The 24744-nt window shown below is 43.0% G+C and overlaps 1 protein-coding gene across 12 annotated transcripts in view; it reads right to left on the minus strand.

Annotated features, from left to right (window-relative positions):
* NEO1 (neogenin 1) overlaps positions 1-24744 on the minus strand; it is a 517036-nt gene that overhangs the window by 70594 nt on the left and 421698 nt on the right. For all 12 annotated transcript variants that reach the window (XM_048866141.2, XM_048866140.2, XM_048866143.2 and 9 more), the window contains exons 10-15: positions 11990-12138; positions 9432-9570; positions 7456-7505; positions 6438-6582; positions 4048-4158; positions 255-449 (exon numbers count right to left, since the gene is read on the minus strand). In XM_048866141.2, the coding sequence (XP_048722098.1) occupies positions 255-449; positions 4048-4158; positions 6438-6582; positions 7456-7505; positions 9432-9570; positions 11990-12138 (789 nt within the window). The remainder of the gene's footprint in view (positions 1-254; positions 450-4047; positions 4159-6437; positions 6583-7455; positions 7506-9431; positions 9571-11989; positions 12139-24744) is intronic.

Raw genomic sequence — 24744 nt, forward strand, 5'->3', positions numbered from 1 at the left:
TCTGAAGTGCTATAAGTGGTGGAGATCAGAAAGAAGCAGGCACCAGCAGGAGGCACTCCGAGGCTGGAACTGAGCTAATTCTCAGATGACCAGCAGGAGGCACCGTGGTGGTGACTGCTGGCCATGCTACACTTCATAATGGAAGAATCTTTGAAAAACACAGTTCCTTATTTTTATTTTAAGCTGTGACTTGGAAAATACCGATACAAATCAGAATTAAAATTTAGAAAACAATGTTAGTGAATTTTCCTCACCCAAGTTCTCAATGGTGTAATAGCGTTGTTTGTAGTCCACTTTGATAGTCTGTGCATGAGGACTGCCAATGCCATACCCTATAGCATATCCTCTTACCACAATGTTCTGGTTTTCAGGAGGAGTCCAGCTCACTACAATACTTGTAACAAGTGGACGAACATGTAGGGAGCTTGGAACTTCAGGAACACGAGTTTCTGTTACAAAAAAGAAAAATGCAAACCAAGTATTCTTACAAGTATTCTTAACCCCTTGTGCTGCCACAGAGCAACGCTAATATTTTTAGGAAACCCCACTTACATTTTTTCTCTGTTAGTGCTCAGAAACAAGGGTTGCAAAGAGTGACAAAATTCCAGTTATTCATCTGTGCATTGCAGCAGAAAGTAAAAAGATAAATGAAAACTGAAAATCCAAATATGGTAATTTTAACTACCAAAAAGGCAGGTCTTGTTATAACAGAAAAAAAGAAAGAAAAAACAACCCCTCTATATAGTAAACTAAAATTAACCGACTTTTATATTCCAATATATACAGAAATTCATACTTCTAGTACTTTTCTTAAAGGAGAACTTTTACACTGGAGCAAAATATTACCGACAGAGACAAATCCATTTAACTTTCTGGCTTTTGTTTATTTTCCTTGCCACTTTGCAGTTTTCCAAAATTTGCTTAAAATAAAGGATTTACCCCACTCCATCCTCACTAACCATTTTCTTCTTATGTATGTAACTGCAGCACAGTCACATTGCTGACTTTTTGGCATCAAAGTATTTCCATGACAACAGACTGATGACACAGCAAAAAGATTATAACTTTACTGTAGAATTAAGGAGACAATTTTATAGCTTTAACAACTGCCTGTAAGAAGTTATTAAATTTGCTACATAAATCACTTGTGATTTGTCCAGTGGACTCTAGGTTAGTAGTCCCTCTTTAAATCTATAAGCCCCCTTTATTTACCAAAGCAAGTACACAGACATATTGTGACTATGTGGCTGATGTTTAATACTCTTATAAATCTGCAGCACCTCACTGGTTTAGTTATGAGCCCACTGCATGCAGTCTTACTGCTGAGACATCATCAGAAATGAGCACCTGTGGAATCCACATTAAGGGTCTGAACAGAGCAAACACCCAATCAGGATCCAATCAAATCGATCAAAACTGTGTAGCTGAGTTCAGATGGATTTCCACAGCACTATCAGAAGAATAGCATCAAAGTAATTTTAATGAAGGGCTTTTACCACCATTGTTAATTGAAATATAAGCAACTAAACAAACTTAATATATATGTCTGCACCTTTAACTAAATTGCTTGAAAGTAAAGGAAAAATAGCTGCTTTTTATTTGCATTACTTTCTCCATCCAGTGGAACCTGCAGTGGCAGATGTTAAATATTCCAAATAAAAGATAAGATGGATTAATATTAGGTTCACACAAACAAAAAATCAATTCTGCTAGTTCTGCTGGCTCCTGCCTGCAGGGTTTCTCGCTTAATGAACTGTGCTTTATTTATTGAAAATATTCAACCAACTTCACTGATCAGGATGTCAGCTCATAACATGCCTATTGGCCTGCCTAACCTAGAGGGCTTATGGTCTCCATCTAATATTACTGGTCAATTAAAATTCACAATTATTAAATGCAAAAAGCTACATTAATACAATGCTAAAAATGAGAGATTAAATTGTACAAACTCAGTCCATTCTAAATTTCTCACAACAGTGTACAGGGGCCATTACATCAACTGGAGATCAGACGGGTGCAGAGGTGCCACAGCCACCCCACTCCATTATGGTGGCACTACACTGTCATAATATTGTCTTATACAAGAGAATCTTTCACAAGCCAAGGTGAGCAGAGTATACGGCTGCTTTAAACAAAAAAGGAGGAATAAAAAGGAAGGTGATAAAGAGAAAAAAGAGAAATGCAAAAAAAGATTAACCGATTATTAAAACTGATCCAAGGACTCTATTCATAACCACTTTCTAAACTGAAATTTCTGTCTGTGGCTACCTCTTGTATGAGCTAGGAAAGGCAGTGTTTTCTCCAGCTCCCTAAGGTTGCCTGCTAGTTTGTGACTCTTTACCTTAGCCATTAGTCTCCAATGTGGAACCTGCTACATACTTTTTGAAAATCTAAAATATAGTGCACCTACTGAATTCCCCTTACCTATCATGGCAGCTATATATCGTCAAATAACGTCAGCAGATTAGTTAAGTACAGCCTCACATTCATTGATGAGGTCACACTGGTTATCCTTACTCACCTCTGTTTTTCAAGATATTCTCTTACACTGTCACTGAATGCAGTGTCTAAGAGTTCTTGTATGAAATGATGAAGTGACACTTTTAAAAAAAAAACACAGTTTGCTTCTTACCAAACTCAACTGCAGTTGGTCAGATTCTGGATAGCCCCAGCTAAACCATCTTTCCTCATTCAAATCCCTCCTAGAGATGCAGGATAGGATTTTTAAAACCATCTAGAGGATTTAATTTCAAATAGAAGATGATATGGGTCTAAATTCCCTAGACTACTTTGAAAATCAACCTCGGTTCTTCCGTAAGACCCCAAATAGTTATCATTTTCAGTCAAATGCCCTCTTACCCTCTCTCTACTATAAAGAAGAAAGGGGTGAGAGAGAAAGAAGTTTAGAAGAAGAAACAGCCTGTCACCAGGGTGTGAATCTAAGTACATAAGTACCTAAGTACGTAACATAATCTTATTATTGTTACCTTCGTCCACATTTTTCCCTTGTCTACTAAGTCTTTGTGCTTCCCATTCATTTCATCACAATTATAGTTAGGCCTCAACCTGCAATGTACAACTTGTGGGCAGACTGCTGAACACACACAGCCCCACTGCAGTCAACAAGACACCCCCTAAGCCAGGAGTGGCCAACCTGAGCCTGAGAAGGAGCCAAAATTTACCAATATACATTGCCAAAGAGCCACAGTAATATGTCAGCAGCCCCCCATCAGCTCCCCCTCCCTCCCGATCAGTTGTTTCGTGGCATGCAAGAGGCTCTGGGGGGGAGGCACAGGGGAGGGGGTGAGAAGGGGTGGAGTGGGGGCAGGGCCTGGGGCAGAGCCAGGGGTTGAGCAGTGAGCACCCCTCAGCACACTGGAAAGTTGGCGCCTGTAGCTCCAGCCCCGGAGTTGGTGCCAATACAAGGAGCTGCATATTAACTTCTGAAGAGCTGCATGTAGTTGGCCACCCCTGCCCTAAGCAGAGCAGTCTGCCAAAGCGCTGGACCTTTGAAGATTGGGGCATTAGACTGGAATTCTTTGGGGCATGCACTGTGTCTTATTTGCTTCATAAAACACTAGCCTGCTGTATAAATAATGAGTATATGATCACACTTTTGCTTGCCTCAAGGAGCAACTTTTTTCCCACTTTTGCAGGGTGAAAACATGTGGAGGATTAAAGTCATGTACCCAATTACATTATTTCTTTTCAATAGACATTGAATAATTCATAATTGACATTGGCACCCTGTAATTAGGTATTATTTAGTGGGGAAGGCAGCACAATACATAGAACTGAAAGTAAAGGAGCACTATTTACATCTTCAGTTTTCAGGCCAATTTCTTTACAGGAATTTTATTACATTAGTGACTACTACTAAAATTATATATAAATAAAATACATGCGTCCTGTTGTGCAATTAGAATATAGTAAACACAATGGAGCAAAATTATGTTTGCTTTGGAAAAAGGTCTGCCAAATTTTGTAGTTACCCTGGTCCATGAATTTTGAGGTCTTTAAAGTCAGAAACATGCTTATGGTCCTTACCATCTAGATCACTCTCAAAAGTTTCTGCTGATATCCAATCAGTAGCTGGTCCTGTACCATTGCTTGTTAAGGCAGCCACACGGAAACTATATTCTGTACCTCGCTCAAGACCTAATATAAAAATAATATACAAGTTACTAAAATAGGAGCTCTAACGGTGATCAAAGAATCACAATTTCTAATTAAAACATCAAGAATCTCACCATCAGACTTTGACAGTAAAAGCTTGTTAATGCAAAACTAAATGAGTGGATGAACACACTGTAGCTGCTGTTGTGACATCGTATGGGTCAAGCCTGAAACGTAGCCAGTGAGTTAAGTGCATTATGTTTTGACCTTTCACCCCTGAGACTGCTGTTGAGCAAAACCTGAGGTCAGGAATGGAAATCAGCAGGACTTGCAGTGAGACTCCAGTAAGTGAAATTGACACAAATTATTGTGTAGCAGCCAGACTGTGACAGCAGACACCCAGGACTATGGCGCTCTGGAGACCTTCCCTGTAGGTCACTGGCAGAACAGCATGAACGTCGTGTGTAACATATATAGCCAGCTGATAAATGAAAGACTTTGCTTTTCATGCTAGTAGCCCTTTGTCTGCACAACAGAAACCTCCACATTTCTATAACTAACCTTCTGCATTCAGTGCCAACTATTGAGTGATCAAAGTATGTAGGAAGTGAATTATTCTTCTTAGATAAACATCTATAAGCTATAACCAAAGCAATGGTAAGATACACTGTAATAGTTAATATATACCTTTATCAAACATACATATGAATAAGAGCATCCACAGTTACCCCCCAAACCCACCACTGTGCCATTTAAGGTATTTTAAATAAGGAACATAAACCTTTATGGCATGGTTTGAAAAACACTTCCTCTGTGAGCAATTATTCCATACTTGTCCATTATGGGATTTCTTGCACCTGCCTCTGAAACATCTGGTACAGATCAGTGTCACAGACAAGATACTGAATTAGATGGACCACTGGTCTAATCCAGTGTGGCAATTCCTATGTAGTGGGAGCTAAGAATTCAAGATGGTATCCAAAGAGCCTTAAAAAACCCAGGATTCAAAGGATCATGTTACATCTTGGAGGAAACAATCCACGAAAAAAACAAAAAACAAGATTTAAAATCCCCCGAGCATAAAATCTTTGTGGTACAACTAAAGTTGTATTAGTTTCACAGATCAGCTAATTTTTAAATGAACACTAGAGTTAAAAACCAGTTCAACATCACCTTCATTATTCACATTTTAGTTTATTATAATAAATGTTTAGAATTTATTTCTTGTATTTTTGTATTTGCACTATTCAGAGCACTCAATTTCAGTTTTCTTTATAAACAATTTCTAATCAGCTCCACTTTACAGAATTCTGTTATATGAAAATAGTAAAGTCTGGATTGTGAATGCTATTTTTAAAGGAATACCATTCCTCTGAAAATTTTCCATTGACCTGTCAACTGATGTTAAGTTTACAGAATTCAGATTGTTCTGACAGAGCCCATTTACATGTACTAATGATATGGGTTGCATGCTGAATTTCCTTAATGACAAGGGTATGATGGGACTAAAACAAAACAAGTGTTTCCAAGTGTAGTTTGGTTTGGCTTTACATGCCCTAAATAGAAGAGGTCCTGCTCCATTCTCGAGCCCCACAGCACCACTGAAACTCACTGTGCACGGAGCTGGCAGATCTGGGAACAAATCATGCAACTGCCCATTTTAAGTGTGTGTTCATCTAGTTAGGCTATTATTTTTAGAGCCCTGTGTGGATACAAAATTTGTATACACATCTGATCTGCAAACATGGTCTGCAGATATAAAGTGGATATCCACAGATTTGCAGGGCTCTAATTATTTTATCTTATAGCATAAACAGTGGCTGGCTAGTTGTGACTTCAGAGTTTAAAAAATGAACAAAACATTTAGAATCACTTATGTGTTGAGTGTCCTGATTACTTTTGTTATATGATGTACATATACAATTCTATCAACAATAAAAAGAGTACATTAGCACTTTTCAACCAAGGATCTCAAAATCCTTTACCAAGGATCCACTTTGCAGATAAGGAAACTGAGACACAGATGATTTAAGGGAGTTGTCCAGTACACACAGCAATCCAATGGCAGAATTAGGAACAGAACTCAGGTCATGACTTCAGTCCTGCCCTACCTGCTGTCCCATGCTGCCTCCAAACTTACCACAATTAGCTCATGTAAAGCACATTTTCAGGTCACCTATAAATGCTAGGAGTGTATGGAATCTTGTTCCCAAACCTGCCATTCCCAGGAACAAGCAGGACCTACTCAGCTCCTGATAACAGGAGCTTGGGGATAATTGTGACTTTTTTCAGTTTTAACTAAATGATGTAAAATAGCTTACCTTCAATTAGCTGAAAAAGTTGTGTCCCACCAATGCTCTCTGTTACCTCACTCTTACGAGATGCTTTACGGTAGCGAATTTTGTAGCCTGTGATTTGACCATTGTGTGTTCCTGCAGGAGGGGGCTGCCAATGTATCATGATGCTCTGTGAAAGGTAAAATGCATTACAAATCACTGCCTCCCATCAAGCCGATTGAACTGTTTTATTCGTAATGCTCCATGTATTACTCCCAAAAAATACAAATAGTAAAACAGAGAATATTCAGGAAAGAATTTTTAATTAATCTGCAAAAATACTCAAATTGTAAAATCTTTGTGCCTAAATAAAACCGAATGTGCACATGGTTCTCTATTTTAAAGTACCCAGGAGGCTATCCTGTAATAATGTTTATATACACATATGTATACACACAGATATATGAAATTATTATAAATCAGACACACAGGGCAGTAGTTAATCACTGGGAACACATTCTAGCTACTTCAGGGTTTTACATTTGATCTAAACTCTTCCGTTCTGTAGTACAGAGCCTCTGTTCTTAGCCCTGGTGCATTGCCATTTAGTTACGTGTACTCCTAACCCACAATGGAGCTTGTGCTGCTCCAAACACAGGGTCATAATTCCTCTAGTTTCTTAGTACACACACAACTGAATAGAAGACAGCAGGCACCATCTCCCAGAGTAAGACCTGAGTTGTACCAAAACTGATAAAGTTATCCAAGTGGTTGGAAACTAAGGACATGTTGGAGGAATCAGGTGATGTACATGGAAAGAAAAAGCCTGCCCTGAACCTGAATACTTGGGGAGATAGTACAGAACTGATCTGGAATTAAGCCGATCAGGGTCTGTGATCTGGAGAGGGGTAGTCTTTCTGGGAGAGGGGGACATGTGTCAAAGTCTGCTTGAGGGATGGGAGGATTTGAAGGAACAGTCTAAGGGGGCTTGAAATTTTGGTCAACCTGGGCTCCATCTACTAGTCATCCACCCATCAAAAATGGCAAATTAACAGCATCTTACCTTGGAATTCCGCACTTCCAGCGACAGATTCTGGGGTGCAGCACTGGGGACTAGAAATGTTTTAAAAAATTACTCCTCCAAAACTCTGTAAGTAATAGAATTCCTCCCTGATATCGGTCCATTGCATAAGAGTCAAATCCCAAGATCTCTGGTCTTAGACCATATTTTATATACTTATTAAATAGCTCTTCCATGAATACTTTACGGTAGACAGTAATTGTTCAGCCAAGTAGGTCTTACGGTATATAGATCTAGTGGACACAGGTTCTATATTTTTAACCTGAGTGTCTACTAGTAAGCACCTGAATAAAAGGGGCCTGATAGTCAAAGTTTCTGAGCATCTACATCTCACATTGACAACACCAGAAGAGATGGTTGCTCAGCATCTTTTAAAATCAGAACATTTACTTAGGTTCCTAATTTTGGGCACCCAAAATTTGAAATTTTGTCCGTATTGTTTATATCATGACATCCTCCCAAAGGAAAATTGGATACAAAGTAGCTCAGGTCTGTTTAGTGGTGTAAAATGAGAAATTCTTTGTTAAACTGTTTAACTAAACAGTAGCAACTTGGTATCATGACATTTACAATTGGGCTGTGAAAAAATGAACCAATGGATATATTAGAGAGCCTTAGACCCTGTTATGTCCCGTCTGCACTGATTTAGTGGTGCAAAGCTCACATAAAGTGATCCCAAAGGGATAGCGGAGTCTTCTCCTGGCATAGAAACGAAGAGCCAGCATAATGTAAGGGGCTAGGGTGAGGCTGCAGCATAACAAGGCTATATAGGTTGGGATCAGAGCATTCTGAACTCTGGTGATACTTAGCTGGCAGAATAGTTCCTAGGGAACCATTCCAGATAGCATCAATTGAGAGCCCTCCTATGGCTACCGTAATTTACGTTGGGGACTAGCTAGACTCAGCATGGGGGTGGCAGAAGGGCAGGCTTCTCCCTGAATGTGAGCTCAGCACAAGTGAAGATTAAGCCCTGCTCTCTTTCACAAAGACGAAAACAGATTAAGAAGAAGAAAACAAAAACTGAACACTTTCTGCAAGTGGAGCCTGCTTGCAAATAGGGGTGCGGGAAACCTGAAAAAGGGAAGAAGTATCTGAAGGGCAATCAAGAATAAATACAAGCATATTTCAGAGCTAAGCATTACACGTAAAAGCCAGTGTTAATAGTGGCCACTACAATTTTTTTAAATATAGCCAAATTTACGTACTTCCCTTTCCGATTGGCTTGCCTGAAATAATGTAACAATCGCCTGCTTTTAGCAATAAATACTATTGATTTAACAATATCCACATGGGAAGCAGATCAGAAATACAGGGTTTTTCCCCATCAGCTAGCAAACTTAGCAGGTGAATTATTAAAGGGAAAAAAGGAGAAGAAAAAGTGTAAAGATAATGTAAGAACAAATATGAAACATCAAAGAAATCATCAATTTATCATAGCGGTACTGTATGTGCCACTACAAAAAAGCATCTTTTAAATTTAAGACTAGGACTTAATCATTCCAATGCAAGTATTTATTCTGGGGTTGATGATTATTATACAAGATCTCCACCTATGAACACTTAAAATGAAAACTCATTTAATGTGAAAAATCTGCCTACATACAGTAAATGACAGAAACTCAAAAAAAAAAAATCTGGGGTTACTGGCTTCAGTATTATTCTGTGTTTTTTATCTAGATATGTTGTACAAGCGTTAGTCCATGATGTGAATATTAGAGAAATAATTGCTTGATTATTAGAAAAGCAGATGTTTTTGCAGGTACAGTAATCTCCTTCCACCCACTTCCAACAATCTCAAAGAGGTCCATTCAGCATGCACGAGCATATTCCGCAACCACATCATGATACAGGGCAATGTCTTGCAAGAAACTTCTGCAGTTCTATTTGGTTAAAAATCCATTTAATCAGAAGAGATCACCAAATGATTTCCACAAGAAAACTGGAATAAAGCAACTCACCATCTGACAGAGTTTGCACAACAACATCTTGGGTAGAGACTCCAGGTCCGTGTTTATTGTAGGCTACCACTCGGAAGCTGTACTCAGTATATTTCTTTAATCCATTAATGGTGTAGGAGTGACCTCCAACATCAACATCCTGTTCACAAAGATACATGCGACTCAATCCCTAAAGCAATGCTGACATGCTAACAGGCCTGGCTCCCGGCAAGTGCTGCAACCTGGTGTGCTGGGTCACAGTGCTGCTCAGGTTTGGCCCCTGCCTCATCATGATGGAGGGACAGCTGGGCAATACAAAGATTAGGGATCACATTAAAGCCACCAATGGCTAGGCAGCAGTTCTGCGGAAAAGGACCTAGGGGTGACAGTGGACGAGAAGCTGGATATGAGTCAGCAGTGTGCCCTTGTTGCCAAGAAGGCCAATGGCATTTTGGGATGTATAAGTAGGGGCATAGCGAGCAGATCGAGGGACGTGATCGTCCCCCTCTATTCGACATTGGTGAGGCCTCATCTGGAGTCGTGTGTCCAGTTTTGGGCCCCACACTACAAGGAGGATGTGGATAAATTGGAAAGAGTCCAGCGAAGGGCAACAAAAATGATTAGGGGTCTGGAACACATGACTTATGAGGAGAGGCTGAGGGAGCTGGGATTGTTTAGTCTGCGGAAGAGAAGAATGAGGGGGGATTTGATAGCTGCTTTCAACTGCCTGAGAGGTGGTTCCAGAGAGGATGGTTCTAGACTATTCTCAGTGGTAGAAGAGGACAGGATAGGGAGTAATGGTCTCAAGTGGCAGTGGGGGAGGTTTAGGTTGGATATTAGGAAAAACTTTTTCACTAGGAGGGTGGTGAAACACTGGAATGCGTTACCTAGGGAGGTGGTAGAATCTCCTTCCTTAGAAGTTTTTAAGGTCAGGCTTGACAAAGCCCTGGCTGGGATGATTTAATTGGGGATGGGTCCTGCTTTTGAGCAGGGGGTTGGACTAGATGACCTCCTGAGGTCCCTTCCAACCCTGATATTCTATGATTCTATGAAACCTAACCAGTGCTGTGACCCTGCTCACTGGGCTGAAACACCTGGAGTGGCGAGCTGTGCTCAGCCCGGTGGGTGGGACAGGAACCACCATTGCAGGGTGAGTCACAGACACACACAAAAGTTAGCAGACAAATAGGAAATATTGGATATCTATGGCTTTCTTATCCACCCTGACAAGCCTGCAGCCCAACCCATAATCAGCTACAGGGGCAGCATTGTTGCTTTTTCCTTTAAAGTCACAATCTATTGAGTCAACAAAGCTTAGTCACATAAGAGGATCCCACTCTCTTCCTCCAAAATACTAGCAGCCGAACTCAAGCAATAGAAAGATTAGGGATCACATTAAAGCCACCAATTAAATTAGCTGTTTCCATCTCTCGTAAAAGAGGAATGAATCTGTCTACAAACTTAGCAAGTCCACTTGACATAGTCTGAGTTAATATTGCTAAACTTAAGATCCTCACTGTGTTTCCAATACTTCTTAGCAAGCTCATTGACTTGGCTCTTAAGTATTCCCAGGACACATTCTCTTGTGATGGTGCATGAGCCTTTTGTTGCCCTCTGGAGATGACTGCATCCCTGATGTTTCCCACTGAAGTGGTGGCCCTTAGAGAAGGGCTCTGTGGGACAAACAGCCTGGAGATACATTTTCGTATTAATTCCCAGCAAGAACTCAGTCAGTTCAGGAAGACACACCCACGTGGGAGTGAATTAGATATATGAGATACATGTAAAGTTTTGTGGAGGGAATGGAGCCAGAGACTTCTGATACGTTATTGTTATTGTGGTTAAACCAGAACTGCTGAAATAAATCCAAAACCCAGATAGGCTTTTTGTATTTAAGTCCCCTTTAAAATTTCTGAGTACCCACTCAGAGCCAAACTTGCCCTTTCATAAATATTTCTTCATACGCATTCGCTAACTTGGGGCCTTGTCTATGTAAAGGCTGGTGCAGCTTACCTAAAATCAGTTTTAAAATGAGCAATTTGGTTAAAACAATGCAAACTCCAGTATGAAAAGACATATTGCTATGTAATTGGATTATGTTGATTCATCTTGCCTTGTGAAAAGCTAAACCAGCACAAGTCAGTTTTAAACTGATAAACTGTTGTAAACTCCTATGGATTTTCTTAACTAATTTGCTTTTAAACTAATTTTAGTTTAACTCATGCAACTTTTTTGTGTAGATCAGACCTGAACAAGTCATGTATCAATTTGCTGTTAAATTAGATGAGCTAGAACATAGAATACTGTCTTAATTTTGTTATGTTCGTACTTCATGAATCCCACAATACTATAAAACTCTCAGTTCCTCTTTTCAGAGGGACATTCAGTTTCTATAGCTCCATAGTTTCACCCTTAATACGCTGGCATTATCCAAACTGCCAGTCAAATGATTGGCAGGATGTTTTGAGAAACTCAGAGGAAAAGCGTTATAACTAGAAAGTATTGTTATTGGGTATATGGCTGTATGACCAGAGTTAAACTGGCATTATATTCTGTCAAGAGAGATATAGGTATCATACCTGTTCATTATCTGTCCCCTTTTCCATGTAATACAGCTTGTAGTTCTGGATTTCACCATTGCCTGACAACGGTGTGTCCCATGTGACAGTGATTGAAGTGGGTGAATTAGCATATGCTCGAATGTTCGGTGCTGGACCAGGAAGTTGAACTGGAACATAAACATGAAACTAGTGTAAATTCATCAAACATAACTATTAACTTTGACATTGCTAAATATACTGAGGCAAACCCAAAGAGCAATCAACCCTGAAATACTCCGTAAAACAGGTATTCTGGGTAACTGAACAAACCCATTAATATTACTGTACATTTTGCAGGCACATGTTGTGTCCGCAATGGGAGTCCACCCTTCTGAAAACTTATCCCTACATATTGTGCATAGACTTTTAGGCACATTCTACTAACAGTGAATCAAACTCCACTCTATTACACCAGTTTTATATGGATGTCACTTCCCTGACATCAAAGGAGCCACATAAGCATAAAACTGTTGTAAAGGAGAGATAATATGTTCCAGTAATTTTCCACCCTCTTCCACACTACCTCAGTTTCAGAATACCTGAACTCCATTTCACTAATTGGCAGACTGAGAGATATGGTATTGTCTCAAATGGTAGAAAACTTCATTTTTTAATCTCATTATTTGCAAACTCTGCAGACCACAGAGCAACTTCTGATTTCAAAAGGAGTTCTACTGCAAAGGTACATTATATGTTGGAGCTTTTTATATTGCACTTCAGAGATATATTCTGAATGTATCTGCTCTCCATTCATGCCAAAACAGAACTTGTTTTGAAGAACACAGAAATATTAGCCAGCTGGTGTAACAGATGGAGCAAAATCAAAGAACCTCTGACACTAATACTTTCTTCCTTCTCTTCCGCCAAAACAAACACAAAAATTATCCCATTCTTTGTGTCACTGTGTGAAAATTTCATATCTGAGGTAGAAATCTGCAAAGGCACTTACATTTACAACAAATGCTTTAACATTTGTAAACCACTTCCATACACTTTAAAAGGGATGAAAAATACATGCTTAAGTAATTATAATATTTTGATCTAGCTGTCTTTGTGTAGTGCACATTCAAAGTATTTGCACTTTCTATGCTCAGCTGAGGCAATTATGTGTGGAATACAGGAACAAGCGGTACAGAACAGAGATAAAACATTAACAGAACTAGAAGTGATCATAGTTATAGAAACTAAGGGTTGATGGGATCAAAAGGATCACAGAGTCATAAGAGATAAAAATTAATGGCCTGATTTGCAGAGCTGTTGGAATAACCCCATCTCCCACTGGGGACAATGGGAGCTGCAAGTGCTCAACACTTTTGAAAAAGAGGCAATAAAACTACATTTCAAACAGCATGACAAAAATAGGCAACATTCAGAGTACTGCCTGTTCTCTCATGGACTGTGTATAGTTACTGATGTTTTAATCCACCTACCCATTATTGGTAGACACAGCTCACTAACTTCCAGATCCTCAAAAGCTTAACACAATTGGAAATATCAGAAGTACCCCAGAAAATTCTGGTTTGGACAGAAGCAAGTTGTCACTCTTATCACCTTCCAGAATAAAGGTTACTCTTCAGGGAGAAACTCTTGGCTTTCAGAACTGAAAAATGCTCTTTATTATCTTTATGATTGGCAATCATATCCCATTCTTAAAAAAATACAGATTTAGGTAGTGAAACAGACAAGACAGTCACCTATCTTTTTGTAACCGTTGTTCTTCGAGATGTGTTGCTTACATCCATTCCATTCTTGGTTTGTGTAAGCCCACATGTGCAGTCGTCGGAGATTTTTGACTTAGTGGTATCCGGAGGGCTGGCTGTGATACCCCCCTGAGTGCTGCGCTCATGCATCGGTATACCAGGAGCCGCTGACCCTATGCCCTCTCAGTTCCTTCTTGCTGACAACTCCAAGAGGGCGGGTAATGGAATGGACATGAGCAACACATCTCGAAGAACAACAGTTACGGAAAGGTCGGTAACTGTTTTTTCTTCTTTGAGTGCTTGCTCATGTTGATTCCATTCTACATGACTCACAAGCAGTGTCCACGGAGGTGGGCTCGGAGTCCACAGTCTTGCAGCACTGCTCTGCCAAAGCCAGCGTCGGCTCAAACTTGCTGGGTAAGCGCATAATGAGATGCACACGTATGGACAGATGACCAGGTAGTGGCCCTACAGATCTCTTGGATTGGTACTTGTGCAACGAAGGCCACTGATGATGCTTGTGCTCAAGTCGAGTGTGCCATCACGATCGCTGGCAGAGGCACCTTCGCCAGCGCATAGCAGTGGCAGATGCCCACCTCGGGGTGGAGTGACTGCTCGTGGCGAGACGAGAAGGCTCTGCTGAGGCGATCCGATAATACGTTCTTGGTCCTGGGAAGGTGTGCTGCCACAAAATGAATGGCATGCTGCACACAGAAGTCCCAGAGCCAGAGGGCTTCCTGGCAAAGTGCTGATGACCTTGCACTACCTTGCTTTCTGACATAAGCAACACGGTGGTGTTGTCTGTCGTGGTGTTGTCCATTAGAACTTGAACGACCTTGCCTTTTAAGTGGGACCGAAAAGCCTGACAGGCCAAACGAACCACTCTGAGCTCCCTGACATTCATGTGGAGGGAGCAGTCGACCTGGTGTACTGTTTCCTGTTCTGATGAATCGTGAACAAGTCCACCTGGGGAGAGCCCCAGTTTCTCAGCCTCCTTGTTTTTTTGGGTGAAACTAGATTGCCCTTACTTGTCTCTTTCATTGGCTGCAGAAACAACCAACAACCCCAGGGGCGGGTGAGTGTACAAGTATTTGAACCCCTTGGCTGGGATGAAATACTTCTTCTCAGCCCTCTGGGAAGTGGGTGGCATTGAGTTCGGGGTATGCCAGAGGGCTTTTGAAATCTTTAGGACCCCTTCGTGCACTGGGAGAGTGACATGTGCAGCGGTGGATGCGGAGAGCACATTAAACAAAGCGTCTGATTGCTCCGCCATCTCTTCCACCATTAGGCCTAAGCTAGTGGCCACCCTTCAGAGCAGGGCTTGGTGCTCCTTAAAGTCATCTGGTGGGCTAGTACCCACAGCCTGATCTGGAGAGAATGAGGATGACTCTTCCACTGCGGGCAAGCCCAGGGCATCAGCTCCTGTGGGGAAAGAGGGTCTTGGGGTGGGCACCTGCCCTTCCACCCCAGCATCCACTTGCACTTCACCCACCGAGTCTGGTGCTGTCGGTGCTGTCTGATACTTGTCCGACGCAGCGACTGAACGGTGGGTTCCAAAGAGGATGGATCTAGACTGTTCTCAGTGGTACCAGATGACAGAACAAGGAGTAATAGTCTCAAGTTGCAGTGGGGGAGCTTTAGGTTGGATGTTAGGAAAAACTTTTTCACTAGGAGGGTGGTGAAGTACTGGAATGGGTTACCTAGGGAGGTGGTAGAATCTCCTTCCTTCGAGGTTTTCAAGGTCAGACTTGACAAAGCCCTGGTATGATTTAGTTGGGGATTGGTCCTGCTTTGAGCAGAGGGTTGGACTAGATGACCTCCTGAGGTCCCTTCCAACCCTGATATTCTATTATTCTATGACTGACCATTGGTGCGACGGGGGCATTGGCATAACTGGCATACCCCAGGCATTCCAGTAAGGCCATTGCGCTGGCCTCTGGCCCTGCTGCCAGGACAGTCTAGGTCATGCCTGTTGGGAATGTGGACAGACGGCAGCCACGCTTGCAGAAGCCAGAGATGGAGCCAAGCATGGCTGGCCAAGTATGTACACGTGGCCATGTGGTCCAACAACTGCAAACAGGTGTGAACCACGGTGAGCTAGTAGTTCTTTACATGGGAGATCAGGTCCAGCATGGCCTGAAAAAGATCAGGTGCAACATGGCTTCCAGAAGGAAGGCTCTAGCTCACGTGGAGTCGAGAACCGCCCCAATGAACTCTATTCACTGGACGGGCGTTAAGGTGGATTTTTTCTCATTTATTAACAGGCCCCTGTTGTGGCAGGTGGAACGCACCAGATCGAGGCTCCTTTGCACTTGCTCCTGACACCTGCCCTTGACGAGCCAGTCATTGAGATACTGGAAGACCTGGACACCTCAACATCTCAGGTAAGCAGCCACGGGCGCCATATATTTTGTGAACACCCTCAGGGCTGATGAGAGGCCCAAGGGCAGTGCTGTGAAATGAAAATGGCGTCCACCCACTATGAAACAGAGGAAACTTCTGTGACCTTGGAATATGGAAATAAGCATCCTTTAAGTGGAGGGCAGCATACCGGTCTCCTGGATCCCAGGTGGGAATGATGCCAGGGAGAAGGAGTTGCTCGTGAGAAGGGTCCCTGAAGGGAAAGAGGGGGGTGGTAGGGAGGGGCGGCTGAAAACTGCAGGGTATAAAACAGAGATTCTATGTCCAGCACCCAGCAGTCTGAGATGACCTGTGACCAGGTCGAATGATAGGGATGAAGATGGTTGAGGAAAGAACAAGGTGGATCCAGGGAATTGATTGAGGCATCGCTCTCAAGCGCACCTTCAAAATGAGTGCTTTTGGCCCTCGGGATGCTGCACTGGGGCAGGCAGCGCAGGTGAGTGGGAGGAGGAAGGGCAGTAGCGACTAAAGCTCATGTGTCTATCCCTTCTCCTTGCAGATGCCCTACGAGGCTGCCAAGGCCTTGGCAGAGGGGTCAGCCAGAACTGCTTCCATGCAGACTGCAGCATATGCATGGTCAGTGAGTGAAGGGTGGCCCAAGTGTCCTTTAATCCATGCAGCCTCACATCAGTCTGCACTGAAAAGAAACCGTTCCCATCGAATGGGAGGTTCCAGATAGAGGCCTGCATCTTTTGGGACAGGACGGCAGTCTGAAGCCAAGAGCTGCACCTCATAACCACCGTGGCTGCGACCACCCTATCTTTCTTGTCCGCCACGTCCCACACTATTTGGAGGGAGTGCCTAGCCACCGTGGTGCCCTCCTCCACCAGGTTGCCAAATTCCTGGGCCACACCCTGTGGGAAGGACTCCTTGAATTTATGGAGGGAGTCCCCTAAGTTAAACTTGTACTGCCCAAGAGGTCCTGATGGTTCACTACCCGGAACTGCAGGCTGGCTGTTGAATACATTTTTCTCCCAAAGAGGTTCAGTCTTTTGGCCTCTTTATTTTTGGGAGTTGAACTAGTGTGCCCCTGCTTGTCCTTTTCCTTAGCCGCAGAGACAACCAGTGAGCCCAGAGGTGGGTAGGTATAAAGGTACTGAAAACCCTTTGGCCGGGATGAAGTACTTCTTTTCAGCCCTTTTGGAGGTGGGAGGGATGGACGAAAAGGTCTACCAGAGGGCCTTGGCAATTTTCAGGAACCCGTCATGCACTAGTAGTGCAATACATGCCAGGGTAGAGGCTGAGAGGACAAAGAAGAAAGTGTCCCCCTGATCGGCCGTCTTCTCCATCTCTAGGCCCAAGTTCTTGGCCACTTGTTGAAGCAGGGCCTGATGTTCCTTAAAATTGTTTGACAGGCTGGCCCTCAAGGGTCCTGCAACCGCCTCGTCTGGGGATAAGGATGACGATGAGGCATCATCCCCAGTGGGGGATGGAGGTTTTGTGGTGGGCACTGTCTCCTCTACCCGGACCTCTGAGTGGGCCTCATGCCTGAGCCCGGTGCCGCCAGCTGCTGCTCCAAGGTGGCAGCAGATGTGTGGTGCGAAGGGGGCATCGTCATCACTGGCATGCCCCATGCGCTCAAATAAGGCCACTGTGCTGGCCACTGGCTATGTTGCCAAGGCGGTGACGTAGACATAGATGCAGACTCAGGTGCCCAATCGCACTGGTGGAGTTTTGGCAAGGGGCTGAACTGCTCTTCCGTGCTTGAGGAATCATCCTCCGGTGACCATGGCGGGGCTGTCGACACCTGTGCCTGCTGTAGTTTGAACCCACTGCCTCTTGTCCTGCTCTCCACGGAAAAACAGAATAACTTTTCTTCATCTTTTTTGTTGCAGCCTTTCACATATCTGAAGACCATTACCATATCCCCCCTTAATCTCCTCTTTTCCAAATTAAACATATCCGGTTCCGTCAACCTTTGCTCATATGACTTGCATTCCATCCCTTTGACCATCTTTGTCACTCACCTCTAGATCCTTTCCAGTTTCTCTACATCCTTTCTATACATTGGTGACTAAAACTGGATACCCCACTCCAACTGAGGCTTAACAAGCACTGAGCAGAGCAGTACTATCACCCGTGACTTGCATGCTATGCCTCTGTTAATGCAAACTAAAATTACATTTGCTTTTTTCACAAGAGCATTGCATTGCTGACTCATGTTGAGGTTGTGATCCACCACAACTCCCAGATCCTTCTCAGCAGTGCTGCTGCTACGCCAGTTTTCCTTGAGGAGGTGTTGCGCTGTACCGTCAAGAATGAATACACTTGCTCTGAGGTCCCATGGGAAGTGAGCAAAAGACTTACTGAGAGTCTCTGGGTGAGGATAACAAGGGAAAAGAACAGTAACGATGTTATGGTGTGGGGGGGTCTACTATAGACCCCCAAATCAGGAAGAGGAAGTAGATGAGTCATTCTACAAGCAGGTAACAAGATTAGCTAACACACATGAGCTAGTATTAATGGGGGATTTTAACTTTCCCTGATATCTGTTGGAAGACTATTAGAGCAAAACATAATAATGCAAATCCTGCAAATTATTAGCATGTGTAAGGAACAACTTTCCAATTCAGAAATTTGAGGAAACAACCAAGGGGTCACCTATTTTGGATCTGGTTTTGACCATCGGTGATGAATTAGTTGCAAACGTGAAGGTGGTTGGGAACTTGGGAGGATGTGATCATGATCTGATAGAATTCAAGATCCTATGGAAAGGAGGACATGAGAACAGCAGAACAAGGACACTGGATTTCAGAAAGGCAGACTTCAACTGACTCAGAAAAATTGTAAGCAAGGTACCATGAAAAGATCAATTAGGAAGAAAAGAAGTCAAAAGGGGCTGATAGTTCTTTAAAGATGTAATACTATAGGCTCAATATCAAGCTATTCTGACACAGAGGAAAGATAAGAAGAACCATGGGAGGCCAATGTGGCTGCACAAGGAGCTTTTTTAAGCTATCTAAAAACCAAAAGGGATACATACAGGAAATAGACGGAAGGTCATGTCACCGAAGAATACATGGGAATATTAAGAGCATGAAGGGACAAAATCAGGAAAGCCAAGGCAAAGAATGAGCTACAGCTGGCAAGAAATGTTAGAGACAGCAGGAAGAGGTTCTTCAAATATGTCAGACAAAAAAGGAAGATCAAGCACACTGTTGGTTCACTGCTCAATAGAGAAGGTGAGCTGAGAACAGAAGATGACAGGAAGGCAGAGCTGCTAAAGCCTACTTTGCCCCAGTTTTCTCACAAAAATATAATGTGGCCAGATGACTAGCGAAGTTACCATTGACAATAAAGGGAAGGGATATAGATTGGGACAAGAAAAGAACATGTCAGAGATCTACCGACAAATTTGCCTATTTAGAAACTGGGGGATTAATTCCCTGAAAGAAAACTATCGCCTTCCTCTCATGGATAAAAGTGACCCAGCCAAAATTTTAATTAGATCTGCTTACAAAAGTGGAGAGAACTAAATCTGGTTCACTCTGACTGTTTGAATTATTTGGTTATGAATCATTTCATTGAGTTAGCACCAACAGCTAAGTCCATCCCATGTCTATCCCTAAAAGGACTTCTCTTATTCTAAGGGAGATTTTCAGCAGACAACTAAATATTTCAAACAAACAATTAAAAATGTATATTAATGCTTCTCAGTTCCTTTGATTCCAATCCATTTGTCTTCTTTACATCTATGTTACTAGAACATTATGATTGCATGGTTAAATACTCAAAAATCAGTAAAAAAAATAAATAAATCAAGGACTAACATTATTACACAACTCTGCCTGCTTGTGCATACACATTACGATACAGTTACACCATCACAGACTATTTTTCAAATACTTTATTTTTTCCACAACCTTAGATGCACATTGTGACTCTAAGAGCATTCCAATGCCAGAGGGCAGGGGGTTCCTTGTATCTAGCAATGTCTCAGTGTGCCCCAAATCATTCTTGTCATAATCTGTATTTAAAAGGTGTCATGTAAGGTATGATATGCAAACTGGTAATGCACTAATCATTAATAGTATTGAGTTGTGTATGCATGGGTGATGTATGAAAAATTATAAATATGTGATGGAAATGCATTCTAGAAATGTGTTGGCAGGTAGGGCTTAAGTTACCCACTCTGTACAAAGGAATGTGTCTCTAATGTAAATTAAGCAGAGAGACAATGGAAGTACATTTAAATAAAAGGTTAACAAAGCCATCGAACTAGCAAGTTGGGAGATAGCCATATAACTATCGTGACAGGGGAAGACGACTGCAAAAATTAACATGACGTCAGCAAGCTGAGTCCCCAGAAGGGTTTCCTGACTGAAAACACAGATAAACTTTGAGGATATAAGCAAAGAGCCATTCTGACTTCTTTCACCTGAATAGACAAAGAAACTAGGTGCTTTGAGCTCTGTGGTGGATCTTGGCTAAGAACTGGCCAGCCATGCTGGAAGAACTGTGGTGAGAAAACTACTCTGAACAAAAGGTTCTAGTTTCTTAAGTTAGGGTTTACTCTTCAAAGCGTTTTTTTTTTTTGTTTAACCATTTCTTTCCCAATTCCCTCTACTTGGTATTACTTAAATATCTGCTCTTTGTTAATAAACTTAATTTTGGCTTATTACACAATCATCTCAGTGCAGTGTTTCAAACTGAAGAGTAAAATCCTCAGCCAAACTACCAGGCTAGTGCTATGTAGTCTCTTTAAATGGACCAGTGAAATTGATAAAGGTTTGTGAGTGCTGCAGTGAGATAGACTGAGCACTGAAGAGGAGATGGTCTGGGGAAGACTTGAGGGGCTGTTGTCATCACCCTGCAAGGAGTAACCAGGATGGTGGAAGCCAGGGTGAGGCCATAGTCCTGTAAGGAGGCTGCTGGTGTCAGGACGCTGAGCCACAGCTGCACAGCTCAGAAGCACCCAGGACTACAGAGCAAGCAATGACACAACCCCTTACTGGTCTGAGTGACTACTCAAAGCATCACACATATATGGGTATCTTGTACTACTGTATACTACTCTGTATATGAAAGAATCCATGAAAGTAAGTAATATGAAAAGTAAACTACACTTCCACAGTATACCAGATTAAGTATACAATACCTTAAAAGTGAACATGTACATGTATATACAGGCCAGTATTGTATATAATTCATTTGCAGCATCTTATTATGGAAGCAATGGTTGGTTGGTTCTATAGTTAAGGCTGAATTGAATTTTGCGCCTGAAGTAGGGATTCACCCACTTTGTTTCATATGGTGAATACTGTTTATCCCTCCCCAAAATTACAGCACTTACTCCAATTTACAAATTAATTTATGAGTTAAAAATAATTTGAAATGGCTCCTTTAAGAAGTTTAGTTCCCTGGGTCAGATTATTTTTGTCCTGAATGGTGTTACAGAACAACAGATTCTTCAAACTTTCCATATTTTGTGTATGTATATAAAGAATTAGTAATTATTTTCCCCATTATTCTTTATAACAAAACAACCTTAACTGCTCTAACATGAGGGGGAAAATGAAACTTCTTTTTAATCTGGGACTACAAAAATTATAAACTAATCATAACTGTATGGTTAATTCACTGCAACGCTATAGGATGAAGTGAAGATTTGGGTGCCTTAACTATCTATTTTCATACCTCAGCTGTAAGGATAAGGCCTTTGTCTGTAGACATATGGCAAGGCCTAAAGCCCAAGACCTTCGTCTGCAGCCACATTAAAAAAGCAGCAGCCATTAGCTGAGAAGCAGGAAGTCACATCCTCACATTCCATCTAAATTACATTAAAACAATGTAATATAAGGCTGTTAAGAAGGATACCCTGTCCTAAAGGCACCCACTACCACCAGATAAAGGAACAGATCTTTAAGATGGTTAAAGAAAACTTAGTTTGATAGCATTCTGTCTGTCAAGAAATCACTTATCAATAGTTGTGAGATCCTAATTTCTTTATTGTTTTGTCATTATGGTTCCCACTTCTCTATTGTTTGTATGTACAATCTCTGTCTGGTTCTTTTATTGTTTCTGTCCGTTATACAGTTAATTTTGCTAAGTGTAAATCAATGAAGGTGGTGGGGTAGGATTGGTTAGAAAATTTTGTTACAATATATTAGCATTGGTTAGTTAAATTTTAGTATAATGATTGGTTAAGGTATAGCTAAGCAGGTCTCAATTTTCACTATATAAACTGGGATCCAAAAGGAAGTTCTTTGGGAACCAGCTCCGGGATACAGCCCCAAGAACAGAGCTGCCAGATCTCAACACTTTGCCAATGACACCATGCAGAAACGGAAGTCCCCCAGATGGACCTGATCCTGATTGGCCATCAAGAAAAGTTCATCTGTTTTATTGGGAGTGGTGAGCATTGTATGTGTAGTGTGTGCATTCTAGTTTTTGCTGATTGTTAATAAATAGAGGTTACACAGGATATTACTGTGTAAGGCTCTTTCACCAGTAAAAGACCCCATAAACCCACAAAAGATTAAGTCCTGACTCCACAGGGAAAGGGTGTTTGCCTGAAGCAGCAGAAGAGCCTGGACCCCTAGGAACTAGGAAAGGGTGGGTGCCTAAATTAAGAGGATTATGTCTTGAGCCCTAGGAACCGAGTAAAGGTGGGTGCCCTAGAGCAGTGGTTCTCATCTGGGGGTCCACGGCCCCCAGGGGATCCGTGAGCCCTTTCAAGGGGGCCACGGGGCCCCGTAGCTGAAGGCCCAATCCCCGGTGCACCCTCCCACACAGGGCTAAAGCCAAGAGAGGCATGGGGCAAAAGCCCTGGTCTCTGGTGCCTCCCCCCTGCCCAACCCTGCGGGGCTGAAACCGGGGGGAGGCGCGGGACTGAAGCTTCAATCCCAGGCACCCCCATGGGGCTGAATCCTGGAGCCCCTAGCCCTTGTGCTCCCTGTGGGGCTGAAGCCCTGAGCGCATGGACAGAGTTGGGGACATGGAGGGCATTGCCCCCCCCAAACTACAGCTCAAGATCAAGGCAGTCCCGGGGGCAGTTCCACACCTCCCCCGAGGCCCCCCGCATCTTCTCTCCCTGCCCCCTGGCCAGGTCAGAGACGGGAAGCCAAAGCCGGGCACTGAGGGACAGCTGCTGTTCTGGCTGGTGCCATGGAGCAGGCAGCCACAGCATTCCTTCCTTTACTGCTGGTGCCCCAGGTTGAAGCTGCTCCTCAGCTTCCCCTCTTTGCTCCTGCAGAGGCAGCCAGTAAGAGCCCCGAGGTGAGGAGACCCAGCTCCGTGGCTGGCAGACCCCTCCGGGAACAGGGACCCCAGGGGAGCCCTCCCAGCACACAGCCCCTAATACCCCTCTCCCTATACACTGAGCTACGTCCTCCCTGCACCCTGAGCTACCCCCCTGCCTGCACACAACCCCTAGTACCCCTCTCCCTGCACCCTGAGCTGCCCCCCTAACCTCCACTGTCCTAGCCCACCTCTCACATGAGTTAGGGGAGGTACGTCAGGGGATGCTACAAAACAGACTGGCAGTGGATTATTTGCTTCTATGCCATGGTCACGTATGCCGGGAGTTTGCAGGCATGTGTTGCTTTAACATAACAGATGAAGGACCCTCCATAGAGGCTGATTTACAACACCTGCAGCAACTGGCAAGAGACATTCATCAGCAAACTGGGGAGGATTGGCTAGGCTCTTTATTTTCTGGCTGGGGCCTTTCCCCATGGCTAAGTGGGTTGTTCAGTCTGTTCTTTAAACTTCTTTTTCCTGTATTTATAGCATTATTCCTGCTGTGCTGTATGTGGTCCTGTGTAAAGGCACTTGTTTTGCGCAGCCTTGGGGATCTTAATTTTACGCGTAGCCCGTTAGTGAGCAGATAAAGGTGAGAAAACTCAGGTATGGGAATGAGTATTCTCAAAGGAGGGAATTGTTGGGGTCCCAGGGCATGGCCACTAGGTAAGTCGAGGGGATGGAAGGCCATGAGTGTCGAGGAAGTCTCTTTGCTCAACCCCCCCTTCACAGAATTCAGTCCTGGTTGGCCTGAGAAAGCCCTTGCACTCCCAGAATAATGCTGCAGCTGCAGATAGAGCTGTTTTGTGTAGGTTTTGCTGGCGCCAAGTTAGGATAACGGCAGGAATCAGCTACAAGGCCATAACCGCTTATTTGCCTCATTAATCGCAAGGCTAAGCAGGCTGTGCTGTTGTTTTGAATTGCTAAAATGCTCGTTAAAGGTTGCCGGAAAAAGTATTGTTGTAACCCATATAAGGCAAAGCAGTTTTACTTGGCTGATGTGTAATGCAATAGAGATAAGGAGTATAAAGGTATGTGACTCTGTCTGCTTAGTGTGCAGGATTTGAGATTCTTTTCTCCCTGTACCTTCTTTGGAGCTCCAAATAAACTTTTCTGCTTCTCCACCCCATTGTGCTTATTGGGTGATGCACACCGGGCAATGAACCCCTGCTGTTGCTTGCCTCTGGCACTGGGTGCCGGCAACGGCACAGAGCTCCAGCTACCCCCTCTCTGTTAGTTGAGCTACCCCCTGCATACACACAGTGACCTCCTCCCTGCACCCTAAACTGTTCTTAAAATTTTTGAGCTAAGCCCCCCACCTTTGAGTTATAATTTTTGGTTGCATGGCCCCTCTCAACCCAGGCAGGCTGG

The sequence above is a fragment of the Caretta caretta genome, chromosome 10 (genome assembly GCF_965140235.1).
Source record: "Caretta caretta isolate rCarCar2 chromosome 10, rCarCar1.hap1, whole genome shotgun sequence".
Classification (NCBI taxonomy): Eukaryota; Metazoa; Chordata; order Testudines; family Cheloniidae; genus Caretta; species Caretta caretta.